Genomic DNA, 19766 nt, shown 5'->3' on the forward strand with positions numbered 1-19766 from the left:
TCCATCCTTTTGGCTCTATAACTCTACTACTGAAAGACAGCCTGGAGATTATCGCTACTGAATTTTGCTTATGCATAAAGATGGATTATGGAATATATTATTAGAGAAGAATTCCAAATATTATCATATATTTAACTAAAAGCCAACTGTGTGCAATTTAGAATTTATATTTCAATAGGGGACAAATATAATCTAAAGACTAACACATTGCTTAAATGTTAACATCTTGTGTCATGGAAATTAAATCGACTCGACTCAACTGCGAGCAAGAGCAAAGAAAAAGCTTTATTTTTAACCTCTGCATGCAGGGGACCAATACACATAACAAAAACGCCTCGTGTAAGAGCCCTGAACAAATTTCACATATTCTTTTTATACTAATCTGATCACATTCTCAAGGACAGGAGCTGGGAAATATTCAAGCTCCTTGTTTACACATTTCTTTACTGTGGATATAATTGCTTACTGTCTTCATGTTTCCTTTAGCTTCTTTGCTGAATTCGACTGCTCGCAAGGTCAGGTTGAATGTTTGCAAAGTTCAGCAAAGCCAAACTGTCTCCACTGCAGAATTCAGCAAAGCGTTTGCAAAGTTTAGTAAAGTATTAAATTTAGCAAAGTATTCTCTTTCAGATTCTGTTAATTTTCCATTACATCTAGCAGTGCTAATTTTTCATGTTAATAAGTGGTAGAAGTCACCACAATGGCAATGACCAGGCTGCATGTCCTGGGGTATCAAAGGAGGAGTGGGCTACTTGACTCAGTCTTCTTTGCAATGCAAGACAATGACTGATCAGATTATCAGCCTTAACTCTCTTTTATTTCCTGCCCTTACAAACTTTAAACTATACAGTCATAGTTCCTGGAAACAGTTCTGCAACTCTCTCCTAGATTCAATTTGGAAACAACTGATCCTAAAGTAGATAGATGTGAAATACACAGAACTTCATTATCAACTCACCTTCACATATTTTTTGTGTCGCTTCTCCTTAATGTGCTTATAAGCAGATGAGACAGATTCAACCAGCACATCACAAAGCTTACAGGTATACTTTGCAGTAGGGCAGCTTTGGGCACGCTGAAAATAAAATTGTGGCACAAAATACAAATAGTGAATTTCAGAAGTATTAAAGGATGTTAATCGTACACCAATGATAGACTTGCAACCTAATATAATCAGTATTGCTCATAATATAATATAATAGCAGATATTTCAACCCAACTCTGATATAAATTCTTTGAATCTTTTGCATTCACAATGTATGGCTATAATCCATTATTTTTACACTGTCAGTCTGCACCTAATGGAATTAAAAACATTTATGAAATTCAATATCATTTGGCAAGCTCTCGAACAATTTTCAAAATGCATTTCTTAAAATGGAATAAAAGTCCCAAAAACCATTACAAGCAACTACAAATAGAAGCTTTAATCTATGCATTTTCAATTACAATCAAAATAGTTTCTATGGGTCAGTGAAACAGGGAAAAAGTTATCCTGTTGGATTATACTGTTTGGTGCTCTCCAACAATTTGTGGGGTCCTCAAAGAATATTACTGAGAGTTGGTGTCTTTAACACTGTCTATTCTAAGGATCTGTCTACATAAGGATTTAAAAAACTGTCATTACAGTTAAGAGGACTGAATAAACACATTTGAATAAAGGGATGGAAATTTCCATCTCCACTTTCTCTCACAAACTATGTCAAGCTCCTTAGAGCAACTCTAGGAAAACAATTTTTTTTTGTCCAGTAACTTGAGTTACAGATTAATCCTGGTAATAATTCTCTACTCCACTATCACACGGTATATATACGGTTGCAGAGTGCAGTACCTAAAGGCTGCTGCAAGTCAGCAAGACATATTTGAGAGCACTCATCAAATCTGCAATCTCCACCAGCAAGAAGGACAAAGGCAAAAACATTTGTTCACGCTTAGTAATTGTAGCAATTAAATGAAAACATGCAACATACAACTTGCAAGCACTTGAGCCTCTTCACCTTTTGACTCTTTCAATGTAAATGCTGAGAGAAAAATACTTCAAATCTTCGCCATTTCTTTTAGAGCCACTTCTGATGGACAACATTGGTACTTTGCATGGCCACAGTGACATCTGATGGAATGTCACATTCCAGTTGGTCAAATGCCAAATAATGTAAAATTTACTGTGCAAGGACTGCTGATCCACCACCATGTGACCGTGGCCCCCTGGAGCACAAACCCGATGACCTCAGGAGAACAGTATTTCTTCTTCCACACTGACCACTTCTCTTGCTGCTCGTCAGCCGATCCAGGCCAGATGGCTTTCACTCAAAGCTGGGCCTTCTAGAGTCTAACCAGCAGTAGGTTTTCCTGCAAGAGCGGTGCAGTCTCCCCTAATGAAAGACTTCCATGAGCCATGTTGCAAGTCTGGGTCGGATTAAGAGACCAGGTAAAGGAGTGTGCAAAATAGGCACTAGGGAATGTAAAAGAATGACTGGTTTGCTTATGAATAGGATATTGAATGGCTGATAAAGCTATTTTGGAGTGTTGATTTGATGGTGCCTATTATTTAAGCATTGCAGGCAAGAGGATGCCTTGTTGGATTTTAATACAGGGTAACATTGGTCCTTTTGTTCTGAACAGATAAAAATATGTGTGGGTCTAATTTAGGAATAGAGGAAACGCTATGGATTTCTGAAATCCTTGAAACATCACAAAATCCTTTGATGAAACACCCAAATCATAATTCATGTCACTATCAAAAAATCTGGATGAAATTCCCCACCCATACAGAATCCAAATGCTTTAAGCATGCTAAAAATACAATTTCTCCTATCGATATAACATAAACAGTCGACATAAAGAACTACATTACTTTCTTGAGTCTGACGATAAATTCTCGCTGTAGTCTTTCTTCGGCCTGATATAATCCAAGCCGTTCTTCTTTCGTTAATTTGGATTCATCAATAATGGGTGCACTGAAGTCTTGCATTTTTTCATTCCTTTTTGTTTTCTTGGGCTTCTTTAGGCCTTCAAAAAAATTAATCTCAAAATAAAACTGTAGAGAGATAACATTGTTGCAAAGAGGATTTCATAATTCAACAAATAAAAGCAAAATACTGTGTTTGCTGGAAATCTAAAATAAACACAAAATGCTGCAGAAACTCAGCAGGCCTGACAGAGGTCTACTGAGATAGAAACAGAAATAATGTTTCAAGTCCAATTTTTTGGGAGTGTGCATAACCAGCATTTTATGCAGTGTTTTGTCAAATATTTTCTTAAAATTTACACAGGCAACATCTAATGTATTCTGTTCATCAGCCTTTTGTACTACTACTTCAAAAATTCACAGACCATTGGATAGAAATAAGTAAAGTAGATTTAGGCTACTTGGCCCATCAACATTTGATCATGGCTGATATGTTTCTCAACCCCATTATCTTGCCTTCTCCCAAAACCTTTGATCCCCTTACTAATTTTTAAATTTGATTTATTGGCATAAATATCTAGGCACAGTGAAGAGTTTTGTTTTGTGTACAATACAGGCAGATCATACCATACAAACTGCATTAAGGTAATAGAACTGGGTGAAGAATAGAATTTTACAGCTGCTGAGAAGGGGCACAAACAGTGAGACCAACATTAAACTTAAAATTTGAGAGATCCATTCAGAAGTCTAGTAACAGCAGGGAAGAAGCTGTTCTTAAATCTATTGGTACCTGTGTTTAAGCTTTTGTGTCTTCTGTCCAAAAGAGGTTGGAAGAGTTGGCTGCCTTCCTGAGGCAGCAAAATATATAGATGGAATCAATGGATAAAACATTGGCTTGCATGATGGACTGGGTTGTGTTCACAAGTCTCTGTCATTTCTCATGATGCTGGGCAGAGCAGTTGCCATACCAAGCCGTGATACATCTGAACAGAACGCTTCCTACGATGCATCTATAAAAATTGATGAGAGTCTTAATGGGCAAGTTGAATTTCCTTAGCCGCCTGAGGAAGTAGAGGCATTGTTGTTCTTTGACTGTTACATCAATGTGGGTGCACCAGGACAGATTGTTGATCATCATTCCTAAGACCTTGATACTTTTGACCATTGCCACCTCAGCACCATGAATGTAGACAGGGACATGCCATCCACCCTTTTTCCTGAAATCAATGAACAGCTCCTATATTTTGCTGAATTTGAGAGAGATTGTTGTTTTACACCATGCCACCAAACACACACATACTCTTTCCTTTGGTTGAGATATGGCCTACATCAGCAAACACGTAGATGGAGTTAGGACAAAATTTGGCCACACAGTCATGAGTGTATAAAAGGAGTATAAGTAAAGGACTGAGTATGCAGCCTTGCAGGGAACCGGTACTGAGAACTGTCGTGGAGGAGGTGTTGTTGCCTATTCTCACTGATTGCAGCTTATAGGTCAGGAAGTCGAGGATCCAGTTGCAGAGAGCGGAGCAGAGACCTCAGTCTCAGAGTTTGGAGATTAGCTTGGTTGGGGTTATGGTGTTGAAGGCCGAACTGTAGTCAATTATTAGAAGCCTGATGTTGGTATCCTTGTTATCCAGACGTTCCAAGGAGGAATGTGGGGCTACAGAGGTGCCATCTGCAATGGGCCTATTATAATAGTAGGCAAATTGCAAGGGATCAAGGCAATCTCGGAGGTTGGAGTTGCCATGAGCCATGACTAATCTCACAAAGCACTTCATAATTTTAGAAGTCAGAGTCACTGAGTGGTAGTCATTGTGGCACGCAGCATGAGTTTTCTTTGGGACCACGGTGATGGTTATCTTCTTGAAGCAGGGGAGGACTTCTGATCTTAGTAAGAAGTTAATGATGTCAGTGAATACTCCCACCACCTGGTACACACAGGATCTGAGTACACAGCTAGGGACTCCATCCAGGCCAGTCACTTTCCAGGAATTCACTCTCAAGAATCAAAAAACAATCTGTCTGTCTTTAATACATTAAATGCAATAATCGTACAGATTCACCACTCTCTAGCTGAAGAAATTTCATCTCATCTCAGTTCTAAACAGTTATCCGTTCACTCGGAGACTGTCCTCAAGTCCTCGTCTCCCCTATTAGTAGAAATATCTTCTGCACGCCCACTCTACTTTGGCTTCTTAATATTCTGTAAATTTCAATCATTTCCCCCCCAACATATCCTTTAAATTCCATTAAGTACAAACGCAGACTCCTCAACCTCTGACCAGTCCTTCATCCCCAGGATCAATCTTGTAAACCTCCTCTGAACCTCCCTCTAAGGACAACATGTCCTTCAACTAAATTAGACAAGCATGATCTACCTGTTACAAACCCATCGAGTCCTCAGGCATGTTTCTGTTATCTTGGAAAATTTCAAAAGGTTATGGCAAGCCCTTCTGTTATTGCCATTACCAAATTCCCTTGGCTATCAGGCATGATGGTTTATCCCCCACTCTCAGTACAGCTACACTTTTTAAAAATATATTTTTATTGAAAAGAGAAGAAAATTTTTTGGATATTACAACAAATACAAAACATACAATTCAAACCAATACAAAAAATAAGCCCACTAATTACATGAATAAATAATAACTAATAACTAAAAACACGAGTAATAATAATAATAATACCAATGAAGCAAAATAATAGCCCTTGACCAACAAGTGTATAAATGAATACATATTCATGTGTTCGTAGTTCCTCCTCTCTGAATACCAGATTCATTAAACAGAATCATTATGGCTATACAAAAGTCCTTACTAGTATGGCAGACAAATCTGTACCATGGTAGTCCAAAAAGGACCGCCACGCCTTATAGAAATTCTCAGTTTTATGGAGCACCACACTTGTAAGAAAGTCCAAAGGGATGTGCTCCATGACTAGCTTACATCAGCCCACCACCCCCGAGGGATTTTCTGACATCCACCCTAACAGAATATTCTTTCTAGCACAAAGTGAGGACACTGAAAAGCCTTTTTTTTGTGCACGTCTAATGGAAGTGGATCAATAAAGCCAGGAGATACTGGGTCCATCTCCACCTCCACCTCCACCTCCATCCCCAAGGCCCTCCCTATTTCACCTACCACAGCGTTCCGGTATACCTGCAGCCTGTGGCAGGACCACAGACAATGAGTGAGCGTACCTGTACTCATCTTGCATTTAGGACACATTGGAGATATTCCTGCTTTAAATTTTGAAAGATGGTCTGGAGCCAAGTGGACCCTGTGAACAATCTTCAATTGCAAAGTGTGGATTCTACTGCAAATCAAGAGCCTTCTTGCATTTCCCAGATATCCTGCCATATTTCAGAAGAGATCTCAATGTCCAGCTCTCTCTCCCATACCTTACAGAGCTGTTTGGACTCATTCGAGGGGCCCTCTCCCAGTAGGTGATGGACATTACTGACAGGAAGTGTGTTCTCAGTACCTAGCAACCTCTTCTCTGTGTCAGATCTATAAGAATCAGTTGGAATTGGGGTCTCTCTTTGTATGAAATTCCTAATTTGAAAACAGCAGAAGAGGTCCCTACTGGGCAACTTGTATTTTTGAGCTAGCTGGTCAAAAGACATCAGTATATCCCCTTTGAATAAGTCACCCAGGCAAGACAGACCCTTAGGTGCCTATGGTTTAAACCCCAAGTCCATCATCTCTGGGTGAAAGCCCGTCATACCAACTGTGGGTGTAAAAATTAGCTGTATAGCCCTCACTCTGACGCATTGCATGCCATGCCAATATTAATAACTATTGGACTATGACAATATTTCTTAACTGTACTCATTTTGTTCAAGAACAACAAACTGGTAAGGGAGCATATGCCCAAGATGCTTTGCTGTCTAACCATAGAGAGTGAGGGTCCCCCAGGCCCAGTCATTCATGTTAGATAGCAGTGGGCTTACTTGATAGTTTTTGAAATTTGGGAGGTCCGCTCTTCCCAGTGTGTGGTAGCTGCAGTTTAGTCAATTTAATAAAGGGTTGCTTGCATTATCAAATAAAAGGAACTGAGTCAGCCATTCAGTCTTCTAAATATTTGCTTAGTAAAAAGCAGAGTAAGTATTCACATAGGATACAGCAGCGAGGGGAGAATATTCATTTTAATGAGGGATATCCAACCTAACCAGGAGATCAGAAGCACCTCCCATCTTCGAAGGTCTTGTTTCATTCTGTCAAATAAATGGATAAAATTGGTTTTAAATAGCTCATCAAAGACAGGAGAAATGAATGTATCTAAGTAGAGAAAACCCTTATAGACCATCTAAAGGGAAATTGAGATTCGTCCTCCGGACCAGACATTTTCGGGAGACCACCCATGAGCATGGCCTCTGATTTCATAAAGTTGATCTTGTAACCAGAAAAGTCACCAAACAAATTGATGCAGTGTATCAGGTGTGACATTGAAACTGTTAAGTTTGATAAAAAGACAAGAACGTTACCTGCATACAATGCAATCTTATGGGACTTTGTCCCCATTCTGGAGATATACTGGGATCCCTACATATTGCTTCCATCAATGGTTTAATCACCAATGTAAAAAGCAATGGTGATAAGGGACAGCCCTGTCGATTGCCCCTAAGAATATCAAAATTGCTTAACCGCACGCCAATGATGAGGACCATGGTAAGAGGGTCACTACACAAAACCTTTACTCATCTGATGAAGACCTCACCCAGTATTTAAAGTATAAAAACGATAGGGCCACTCAATCCAGTCAAATGTCTGTTCCGCATCTGAAAAGATCACTCATCCCTGCACTGATCATTTGTTGACGTACTTGGATCATATTAAGTAACCTCCTGACATTATTCAATGACCTGTGACCTTTTATAAAGTCTAATCCTCCTTAACGATGGAGGGCAGCAAAGTTTCTAAACTTAATGCCAGAGTCTTACATAGAATTTTAATCATCTACATTCAGGAGTGAAATGAGTCGACAGGAAGCACAGTCCTCTGGGGCCTTCCCTTTAAGAATAAAGAGAGATGTTTACCTCTCTCAATGATGGCGGGAGGAGGCTATGATTATGTGAATCGTTAAACATACTAGGCATCAGTCCTGACAGTATACTTACAAATGCCTTATAAAACTCACTGGGAAGTTAGTCAGGACCAAGTGCCTTTCCGTTCTGAAGCTACCTCACAGCCTCCTCCACCTCTTGCACTGACAACAGGGCATTAAGGAGAGATTCTTGCACAGGGGTCACTCCCAGGAGGTCCAAATTCTTAAAAAAAGACTCCAGCCTAAACCACCTATCCTCACAACTTTCAGACTGGTATAGTTTGCAGTAAAATTTCCAAAATGCTGGGTTAAGTTTCCAGTATCCTCCCTGATCAATGTAATGGCTTGGGGAGCACTCCTCATCCTGGCAAGATACGTTAAATGCTTGCCTGGCTTTTCTCCATGCTTAAACAGCCTTTGGTTTGTAAATGTAAGCTCTCTCTTAGCTGCACATGTGAGCATGGAGTTTAGTGTAGACCGAAGCGCTGTGATCCTCTGTGGTTTACCCAATGAAGGCCCAAAGTATGCCTTTTCAGCTGCCTTCAGATGTGTCTCGAGCAAGCATTGCTGCTCATCCCTCTGCCATTTCTTACTGGCAGAATAGGAAATAACTAACCCCTGAGCATAAACTTTAGCAGTTTCCCCAAAGAATCGATGTATTAATCGAGCCTAAATTAATGTTTAAAAAAAGCCCTGAAGAATTCAATAGAAAAGAATTCAGTAAACTTGCTATCCTTAAGGATAAAGGGATCTAATCACCAATGCCTCAAACCTACCATAGTATCCTTACCTTGACCATTAAATACACTGGATCATGATCAGAAATAGTGATATTGCCAATTGTACATGACACCACTGAGCCCAAATATACTGCAGGAGTCAAAAAGACATTAATCCCAGCCTGGCATTTGAGAGGACTTGGAAAAAAAAGTAAAGTCCTTGCCAGCAGGGTGAAAGTGCCTCCAAACATCTACCAATCCTAGTTCAACACACACCTTCCTTAATTGCTTATATCATGAAGATGATACTAGGGGGGCTATGGGCAATCTGACCATCATAGGATCTATTAGACAATTAAAATCCCCCCCCCATGATTATATGCTGAGATGCGACGTTAACCAGTCTAGAAAGTGCATCTATCAGGAATTTGAGGGGGTGGGCTGGGAGATAGTAAACATTTAAGATCCCGTATTCTTCCCCATGTAACAAAGCTTTAAGGATTACAAATTTCCTGTGCGTGCTTTTAAATACACTTTGACAACTTAAATGGGAGATTCTTCCAAACAAGAATGGCCACCCCCTACTCCTTATATTGAAAGATGAGAAATAAACCCAATCATACCAATTCTGTTGCAATTTCAAATGCTCTGCATCATTTAAGTATGTTTCCTGCAATATGGCAACAGCCACCCTCTCCCTTTTAAGACTGAAAAGTACCTTCTTCCCCTTGACCAGGCAGTGACTCCCCTTAATACTCCAGGTACACCACTTGAACACATCCTTAGCCATAACATTCTATAGCACCATTTAGACTCCACAGAGAGAGAGAGAGAGAGAGAGAGAGAGAGAGAGAGAGAACTACAAAATCACTGAGCTTCAGTACAAGAAAGTCCACAAAACACAATAACTACATAAACTAAGCATCTGCAACCAACAAGCCTACAAACCTTGCAAAAACTCTGTACACCAAAAATGGAAAAACAAAAAAGTGCCAAAGGCACTAATTAGAGGAATTTGCCCCCATTCAAAGGGGGCACCTACACACCCCAAAGCCCTCCTCACCATCCCAACCACCCTCTTAGTTCCTACCAGCTAGGGTCACGCCACAAACACAGGCAAGAAAAAAAAGCAAGATTAGTAATATACACAAGTAAGTTAAAAGTAAATACATCACTCATCCCTTGGTATAACTTAACTTAGAAATTAAAGGTAAATACTCTATCCATCCAGAGCATAATTTAACGCAACTTATTCCCAACAAAAGGAGACTCTGACAAGTCCTCCATAGAAGGAGGAACCCAAACAGCTCTGTCATCTGGACCTAATCTATCATCTGGCATAAGTCAGCGAGTCCACCAAGGACCTCGCTTTTTCTGCTGAGTCAAGTAAATGTACAGCTCCATTATAATTATCTGAAGCACCGCTCGATATCTTAGCTATTACTGGTCCCAAGCTCTCTCAATCTGTTATTGATGCCATCGTGGAACTTCCTTTTCCGATCACTGCCGCTGAAAAGTCTTGATAAAACATGACTCTGGGGCCCTCGCACACCAATGCCCCTGGATCCTTCCCTTAGGCTCTGGAAGCTTCTCTGTTTGTCTTTATAATGATGGAACCATACCACGACAGGGCGAGGGCGCTGCTCCATTCCTGGCCTTCATGCACAACCCGATGGGTTCTCTCAACATTTAGCGTACCCTTTTCAGCCTCCAAACTTAGGAATTCCGGGAATCACTTTTCAAAGAATTCTATAGGCTGTTTACATTCCATCCCTTCCGGTATGCCAACACCACGAGTGTTCTTTCTTCTGCCCTATTCTCAAGATCATCCACCAGATCCAGCAAACTATGAACCTGTGTTTCCAGGCCTTCAATCCTACACTTGGATGGATCAGCCTCTGCCTCTAACCGTGGCCCGGTGTTCGAGCTCATCAGTCCTTTTCCCCAGGTCTTGCAGCATAGATTTTAGATTAGATTTAGATTAGATAAGATTACTTAGTGTGGAAACAGGCCCTTCGGCTCTACAAGTCCACACCGACCCCCCGAAGCGCAACCCACCCATTCCCCTACATTTACCCCTTTACCTAACACTACGGGCAGTTTAGCATGGCCAATCCACCTGACCCGCACATCTTTGGACTGTGGGAGGAAACTGGAGCACCCAGAGGAAACCCACGCAGACACGGGGAGAATGTGCAAACTCCACACAGTCAGTCACCTGAGTCGGGAAATGAACCCGGGTCTCTGGCGCTGTGAGGCAGCAGTGCTAACCACTGTGCCACCGTGCCGCTCACAAGTAGAGACTGGGGCCAGCTTCTCAATTTTCTCTTCAATCTGCCTCCCCAGGACTTGTGAGACTTGACAAGTTCCTCAACTAAGGCCTGGTGAGTAAGCATGCCCACCACCTCAGTGGGTTGGGCCGTGGCTCAGCCTCGGGCAAATTTCCTCCTTTCTTCGACATTCTCCCGCAGTAAAAATGAAGGTAAGTAAAATTTTAAAGTTCTACAGCTTCTTTACTGCATTTTAACTCTCAGTAGCATGGATGGGACATGTTCTAGCTCTGTCCTGCCGATGTTGTGGAGCCCAGCAAATGCAATCCTACTGTGTCGCTGTCATCTTGGATCCCCCAGTACAGCTAGACTTTTAAATACATACTGCCCATCAGTTTTCATTCCATCCTATCCATCTACAACCTATGCTTCTAACGATACATTGTCTGCAGAAGTTTTCTTAGTAAACATTGATATAAAGTGCTCATGAAGTATTCTAGTCTACCCTATGCTCACAACATACATCATTCTCATTAAAAGTTAAAATATTAACACAGTCTCTCTCTTCACAGATGCAAGTTGACCAAGTTGAGCATTCACTGGATATTTTTATATCCGATTTCCACCATCCACAGTATTTTGCTTTTGTTTCAATCAGGTAGAAGTCTAACACAGTCATGCAAAAGCTGTCTATAGGTTGTATTCTGGTCACCAGGAAATAACCAAAAGGATAATCCCTGGTGTCACAGTACTAAAACTTTGATTTTTAACCTTGAAAGGAAATGGAATGACATTTCAAGATAGGAACATATAAAAGGTAATTTCAAAACAAAAATGAAAGTACATTTTATCATACTTATGTTCAAGTCATCTTTAAATACACAGTGTACAGTACTAAACAAATTAAGTGAGAGCTTTCGGTTAGTATTAAGGAAATCCAGTAAGAAGTATAGCACTTTAAGTGAGAATTAAAGCTGGCTATGTAAACTTTTGCATTTGTGGGTCACATTAGATACATGGAACATTGCAGCCAATTATAAACTTTAAATTCATATTTCTATTCACTTGCAAATATTGCATATTGCTAACTCCAACATATTTCGGAATTTTGGTTTCAGAATTGTTCATGGAAGTAATTGTGTGAAAAGATTATTTTCCAACATATGAAATTACTATATTGCTCTTGCTTATCAGATTACTTTGATGTAATGCTTATTAAAAATGTATAAATTTCATCACATCACCAAAACGTAGTTGACTTTTGTTCAAAAATCACTTTGCTCACAATTTAATTTATGCAAGTGATTGCTAACACTTGATAGTTTCAAGCAGGTGGCACTTCTACAATTTCTAAATTTTTGACAACTCTTCCAACAGTGATTTTCTATGGACTACAAACAGAAAAACATTGTAGTATGTTTTTCAAAACCTGCAAACCAGCGTTACTAAATTTGAAGTGCAAGGGAGGAGTATCAGAGTACTAACTGAAAAGGACAGGATAATTAATATAGATTATTCTAAAAAGAAACGTACCTTCTGTTTGCTTTCCAGGCATTTCATCATTTACAAATTCATTATGTAGCTGTTTTCTAACATTTTTGACTTTATCACTGCCACTTTGAGCCTTGTAGTTTTGTTCTACTTTATTGTGTTCAATGCCTCTTGCTGGAGATTTGTACTTCAACTCAAGAGCACTGTCCCTCCACTTCTTTTCGGTATTCTGAACTGCAGAACCTTCACCAGTTAACCATTTTCTATCTTTTTCTCTGCGTGCATCATTAGACCGAGTTCCTGCTCTTATGGGTGCATTTGGACTATTCATGAACAGTTGAGCCCCTTTCCTTGGACTAGTACCATAAATGTCTTGCATTTCCCTTTGCTTTGGCATTTCTGTTCTTTTACTAAAATTTTTTGAGTAGCTTCCAGGTGCAAAATGATTTTCGTGGTGTGGAATGCTTCTCCAAGAGTTAGTTTCCTCCTTGTTGATGACCATTTCTTTGCTCCTTCTGGGGAATCTTAATCTTTCCTCCATTTCAGTTCATTGAAATATAAGAGCCTGCAATTTGGAACAAAGATTTATTTTACAGAAAGGATTACATTTAAACCTTTCCCACACCTGACACCTGGTGCTATAAAGTTCATGAGCAGGTGTCATTCCTTTACTAGCTTGACCAAATAGCCATTCTTTACATCAGCCTGTACAGCCAGACTGTCAGCAGAGTATCACAGCCAATCCTGATTTTTATTCATCCAATGCACACTCGTGTTTTTATTAGATAATGACAAATGTAGAAATTTTGTGTGAGCTTTTCCCCAACTTTCAACAAAATCCGAGACCACGTATAAAATAAATTCTGCCACTCAAGCCTGTTCTACTATTTAATTATATCATGGCAGTTTTGTACATTAACTCTATCTAATCACCTTGGTTTTATAATCATTGGAGCCCTGACTGACCAAAATCCATCAGTCTCAAATCTGAAATTTTCAATTAGTCTACCCCCAAAAGCTGCTTGGAAAAGGAGTTCTAGACCCTCACCAGCCTTCATAATCCTTTAATTATTTTCCACAACAGGTACTTTTGAAATTCTCTTTTGACTATTCCTATTAAATCTCTTTTACTACTTTACCTAAAGCTTTGCCCAAGCTCTGATTGAACTTTTTCTGCTCCAAAGAAGAGAGAGATAACTGGCCCAATCTCTTTCCATATGATCTCATTTCTGTACTATTCTTTACTCTCAAGATATCTGTCTCATTCAATTTTTTTGCATCTTGTTTCTTCTCTTCAATGTGTCATCCTGGTTCTCATTCCCTTTGTTACTGTATAATGTATAAAATAAAACTTTTACTTGCCAAAACTGAGGAATTATCCAATTAGATTTGAGTAAATGACATTAATTTGATCAAACATTAATTGAAATTAATAAAACAAATTATAACTAAACTTAGACAGAGAATGGGATAAAATAAAAGCAGAAAGTGCTGGAAATACTCAGATTTGACAGTATCTGTGAATAAAGAAATTAGTTAATGCTTCAAGTCAAACATGACTTCTTCAGAACTGTGTGGAATTAAGAGGAAGAATAGGCTCTGAAACAATTGAACTTTACTCCTGTGCTTGATTATTTCATCTCAATATCTTAGTTTAGATTATTATTGCGATAGAAGTTTACATATTAGCATTACCCAGAATGAACTCTTCAGAATTATATGTCAAAGGAAAAATAGCAAAAATCATGCCCAATAATCTTCCTAAGCAACATTAGACTGCCGCTCAAAGTAACTTTGTCCCTGTTCCTTTCCCCACCCACCTCCGCAGTCCAACACTGGCACCTCCAAATCATAACTTAGTAAGAACATTACTTGTTAATGGAAGGTTGTGGGCATTACCATTTCATAAAATAAGCTATCAATTTAAGATACAAAGCTAGAACACAAAAGTATTACAAATAGCTAAATATTTCTTTAATACGTCAGAACCTTAAACAAATGACCACATAGCCTCAGTGAGAAACACTCACAACATGCACTGCAGCTACTTACCAAGGAGGGTGAGTATGGGAAAATGATCACTTACAAGTTTCACTCCCAAGCCACATATTACCCTGGAAAAAACCATCGTGTCTTCATTGTTGCTATGTCAAAAAATCTACATGTAAAATCAGTTTGGGTGGAATTAAGAAATAGCTAGAGAAAAGAATTACCATTGGGAACAGCCTTCATAACAATACCAACACTGTAGGACAAAGTAGTCCTTAAGAAAAGACACTACAAAAATCATGGGCAATTTTAGTTTTCATTTAGATTATTCAAATCTTATTCACAGAATGAGTAGTCTTGAGAATGAGTCATAGAATTTGAAAGTTTTTAAGAGCCCAGAAAGAGGCCCTTTAGCCTAACACGTGGAATGAATTTGTAAAATGTATTCTGAAGTTTCTTAAAAATATATATTGTGGAACCAACTAGGGAACAAGCTATTTTAAATTTGGTTAATTAATTACCCTCATTACAATTTATCTCATAGGGCGAAAATATACGTGCGTAATGGACTCAGGAGACTGAGGTTTATAAAATCATGAGGACATGGATAGGATAAATAACCAATGTCTTTTTTCTAGATTGAGTGAGTCCAAAACTAGGTTTAAAGGTGAGAGGGGAAACATTTGAAAAGGATCCGAGGGGTAACGTTTTCACACACAGAATTTTGTGTGTATAGAATGAGCTGCCAGAAGAAGTGGTGGAGGCTGGTACAATTACACCTAAAAGGCAACTAGATGGGTATACAAATCGGAAGGGTTGAGTGGGAAATGGGCCAAATGCTGGTAAATGCAACTAGGTGAGACATGAATGTCCGGTCTGCCCGGATGAGTTGAACCAAAGGATCTGTTCCCGTACTGTATTGCAGATTATCAGCTAAAGTTTCACCGAGCAACCTGCCCAGGAAGGAATGGCTACCCAAACATTGGAGCCAGGACAGGGAGTCCTGTCTCATTGTGCAGCTTTCATTGTACTAGTAGCCTCAATAGGAGCTGTGGCTATTCCCATTAGGCATTTCATTTGGACATTGAGATGACCTGTGCCAGATAGGAAATTTCTAATTTTAGCAAGGATATGGGCGTGGGGTTTGGAGGTGTCAGTGAAGAGGTGGGGTAATCCTTAGAAGGGGGTTAAACCTGGATGCGAGACTCACTCCAACGGTCCCAGAAGTTGAGTTAAGTGCATACAGATCCACCAGCAGGTTGCACAGGGCAACTACTTGATGGGAGTCCCTACTGCTGCTGGTTAAATGCTGGTGATTATGGACAATAATTGCACGACCAAAGGCTCCAATTGGCTCACACGGATGAGCCAATGCCACAATTGTGGAAGTCAAGGAGAGATAGGTAAGTTGCCGGCTGGATTTAGCATAATCTTTCAGCCTTCAACAAGTCACTGGGACAGCAATTATCCAGCCCACATTAAAGGATCCTGCAGGGAAAATTGATAACAACATTGCATAGTTAGTTTGGTCAGAAACTAATCTCTAAAATTAAAATAACGCAATTGAAAAGGAATGAAGATAGTGTTATTTAAAGTAGACTAGAAAATTGGTTAAAAGCTAAGACATTAGGGAAGCAATGGAAGACATTTAAGGAGATATTTCATAACACTCAAAAACATATTCCACTGAGATAACTAAGGAAGTTAAAGATGGCAACAAATTAAAGGAAAAGGTGTACAATGCTGCAAAAATTACTGACAGGCCTGAAAATTGGAAAAATGTTATAAATCAGCAAAGAATAAGCAAAAAGAGGATAAATTACAACAGGAGTGAGCACAAGGAAAAAAATGTAAAAAACATGCAGTAAGAGCTTCTATGGGTATATAACAACAAGGAAGAGAATAGGAAAGTCAACATTTGACCTTTAAAGGAATTAATTTGTCATGGCAAAAAAAAAAGGCACAAATTCAAAGCTTTTTGTCTTGCACCAATCAGGCCCAACACACGAGAATTCAAACTTTGAAATGGAACTTCAATTTATACAGCATTATACATGTTGTTTGGTTATACTATAGCAAGCAGGGGGATGCAGGAGGAATTGAATCTTAGCTGAAAAACTCTATTGGCAGGTAAACTCCAATTGGTCAGGATGTTGCCATGGGAAATGCAGCAGAGACTGGCAGTCTCCACAACTCTTTCCTCAGTTGAAAAGGTCCTATGGAGGACAGGCTCCTGTGAGTTACAACATGTAACTTCTCACATGTGCAAATGGCACTGCAAACCCAACTGACCATCTTAAAATGGCTTCTGGTGTAATTTTTAGCACTGTCAGGATTCAATGTGATTCTCTCTTTTTAACTTTGAACAAGTTGTATCTGTTCATGTAGAAAACAGAAAATCATGCAATAAAAGAGAAGAACTGAATATAATAATTATTACTAAAGACAAAATACAGCAAACTAAATGGAACTAAAGGCTGACAAATTTCCTGGACTGGAAGATCAACTTTCTCAGGCTTTAAAATAAGGTCCGGCTACTGGTTGCATTGGCTGTAATCTTCCAAAACTCTAAATACTGGAAAGGTCTCACCTGTTCAGAAAAGTACAAATGTTAATACCCCGATTTAAGAAAATCCTTGTTACCATTGTACAGTACATTGGGGTGTCATAACTAGAGCAGTACTTGCAGTTTTGGTCTTTTTTAAATTTAGAATCATAGAAAATTTCCTGATTTCCTGAATCATAGAAAGTTGTATGACAGAGTAAAAGGTACATAAAGATGCTACTTGACTTATTGTGCCATTGCCAGCTGAAAAACAAGTATCTCAACTGAATTCCGCTTTCCAGCATTTATTTGTAAGTCTGCCAGTTACAGCACTTGGGATATATATCGAGACATCTAGCTACAGACCTCTCTGCTAAAAGAAAACCAATTCTTCCCAAGCAGGTACCTCACAATTTTGTACATTTCAATCGCATTTACCCTCAGTCACTCTATTCCCTAGAGGAACAACCCCAACTACAAATCCTCCTTCTCAGATATATTTTTCCAATGCTTTCAATAGTCTCATAAACCTCCTCTGTACCCTCTCCGATGTAATTTTTTAAAAAAATTGTTCATGGTACATGGGTATTGCTGGCTCGAGCAGCATTTATTACCAAACCTAATTGCCCCTTGACCAGAGTGCCTTGCTTGGGCTATTTCAGTCAGCAGTTAAGGGTCGACTCATTCTTGTGGTTCTGGAGTCACACATAGGCCAGACCAGGTAAGGATAGATTTCCTTCTCCAAAGTGATTTAGTGAAGCAGATGGAGTTTTTTTTATTTTAATGATAATCAACAATGGTTACATGGACTCTTAAGTCAGTCTAAATTCCAAGTTTTCATTGAATTCAAATCTCACTTTGTGCCATGGTGGAACTTGAACTAATGGCTCCACAGGATTAAACTAAACAGAAATTGCTGGAGAAACTCAGCAGCATCTGGGGGATAGAAAGTAGAGTTAATGTTTTGAGTCCAGACCCTCCTTCAGTCACTGGTCACTGCTTTGGCTCCACAGGTGCTGCAGAACCTGTAGAGTTTCTCCAGCTGTTTCTGTTTCAGATTTCCAGCATATACAGTTCTTTGGTTTCTCCCCCAGAGAATTAGCCTGCAATTGTGGTTACTAGCCCAGTGACTATGTTACTGCCTCTCCTAAATTACATCCATTATTAACATACCTTATGAACTACCTCCACACAACTCAATTTGTGACCCACTTATGATCTCTACAGTTTCAGCTCCCAGCTCTTAGATTCTATAGACATGACGCCTTCACCACCAATCCTGCCACTTTCAGGGATTAATGGACATTCATTCCTCACTTTCTCTGTACCTTCCAGCATTCTCTCATTAGTTATGTATTTCTTTGCCTTGTTTGACCACCAAATCTAGAGTCATATAGTCAGATAGCATGGAAACAGACCCTTCAGTCCAACCTGTCCACAACGATCTGATATCCCAATCTAACCTTGTCCCATTTGCCACCATTTGGCCCACATCACTCAAAACACTTCCTATTCACATACCCATCTCGATGCCTTTTAAAATGATGTTATTGCACCTGCCTCCAATAGTTTCTCTGGCAGCTCTGTGCGAAAAATGCCCAAAATTTTAGATTTTGATACTCATTTGGGAATTTTATATTTTACTTTTAGTTTTCATTGTACAAGTTTCTACAGTTCTCCTTTTATAAATTCAGGAAAAAGATTGTGACAACTGCTCAGGCCAAACTATTGCGCCTGTCTTATCTTCTCACATTCTCTCTAAGATCTGCTTGGGTCAGTATTTCCACTCACTCTGTCTGCCTATGAATCGTCAGTTTGCTAGGAAGTGTGCAAAAGAGCTCAAGATGAATTTATTTCTCCTGTAAGCAAACATCATCCACTGTGTAATCTAACATTTCAACTCAAAGCTAAGACTACAAGTTTCACGTTGTTAACATGCAGGTTCAGTTGGCAATTAGCATTCAGTTAGAGAACACTAGAATACAAGAGCAGGAAAGTACTACTGAGGCTGTATAAGGCTCTGGTCAGACCACATTTAAAATATTGTGAACAGTTTTGGACCCGGTATCAAAGGAAGGATATGCTGGCCTTGGAGGGGGTCCACAGGAAGTTCACAGGAATGATCCTGAGATTGAAGGGCTTATCATATGAGGTGGTTAAGAAATCTAGGTCTGTACTCAATGGATTTTAGCAGGATGCGGGAGAATCTCATTGAAATTTACAGAATACTGAGAATCCTGGATACAGCGGATGTGCAGCAATTCCAATAGTATGACAGACTAGGACCCAAGGGCACAGTGAAAGGATGATCCTTTAGAACTGCGATAAGGAGGGATTTCTTCAGCCTGAGGTTGGCAAATGTGGAATTCATAGTTGCAAAAGGCTATAGAGGCCAAGACATTGGAGTGTATTTAAGACAGGGATAAACAGGTTCTTGATTAGTTAGAGTATCAAGGGTTATGGGGAGAAGACAGGAGAATGTGGCTGAGTAACATATCAGTAACTGAGTAACTGATTCCTGATGAAGGGCTTTTGCCCGAAACATCGAATTTCCTGTTCCTTGGATGCTGCCTGACCTGCTGCGCTTTAACCAGCAACACATTTTCAGTTGAGTAACATATCAGCCATGATTGACTTGCAAAGTTCACTCAATGGGCCCAAGGGCCTAATTCTGCTCCTATACCTAATGGTTTTCTGGCCTAGGTGGATTCCAAACCAGCCAAAGCCTGGATTCAGAAAGCCTAGCAAGGCAGGTTCAAAAAAAATTCTGCTCTCTCACAGGTTAGATTGGGCAG

The 19766-nt window shown here is 39.6% G+C and overlaps 1 protein-coding gene across 4 annotated transcripts in view; it reads right to left on the reverse strand.

Moving 5' to 3' along the window:
* Positions 1-19766, reverse strand: part of LOC132824029 (terminal uridylyltransferase 7-like) — a 90494-nt gene that overhangs the window by 67063 nt on the left and 3665 nt on the right. For 3 of the 4 annotated variants that reach the window (XM_060838282.1, XM_060838291.1, XM_060838309.1), the window contains 3 exons: positions 12480-13002; positions 2855-3009; positions 959-1075 (listed from right to left, as the gene is read on the reverse strand). In XM_060838282.1, coding sequence (XP_060694265.1) covers positions 959-1075; positions 2855-3009; positions 12480-12978 — 771 coding nt within the window. In that variant the 5' untranslated portion in view covers positions 12979-13002. Of the gene's footprint in view, positions 1-958; positions 1076-2854; positions 3010-12479; positions 13003-13576; positions 13749-19766 lie in introns of those variants that run through there. The other variant, XM_060838299.1, reaches the window with a different exon arrangement.

Source organism: Hemiscyllium ocellatum, chromosome 2 (genome assembly GCF_020745735.1).
Source record: "Hemiscyllium ocellatum isolate sHemOce1 chromosome 2, sHemOce1.pat.X.cur, whole genome shotgun sequence".
Taxonomy (NCBI): Eukaryota; Metazoa; Chordata; class Chondrichthyes; order Orectolobiformes; family Hemiscylliidae; genus Hemiscyllium; species Hemiscyllium ocellatum.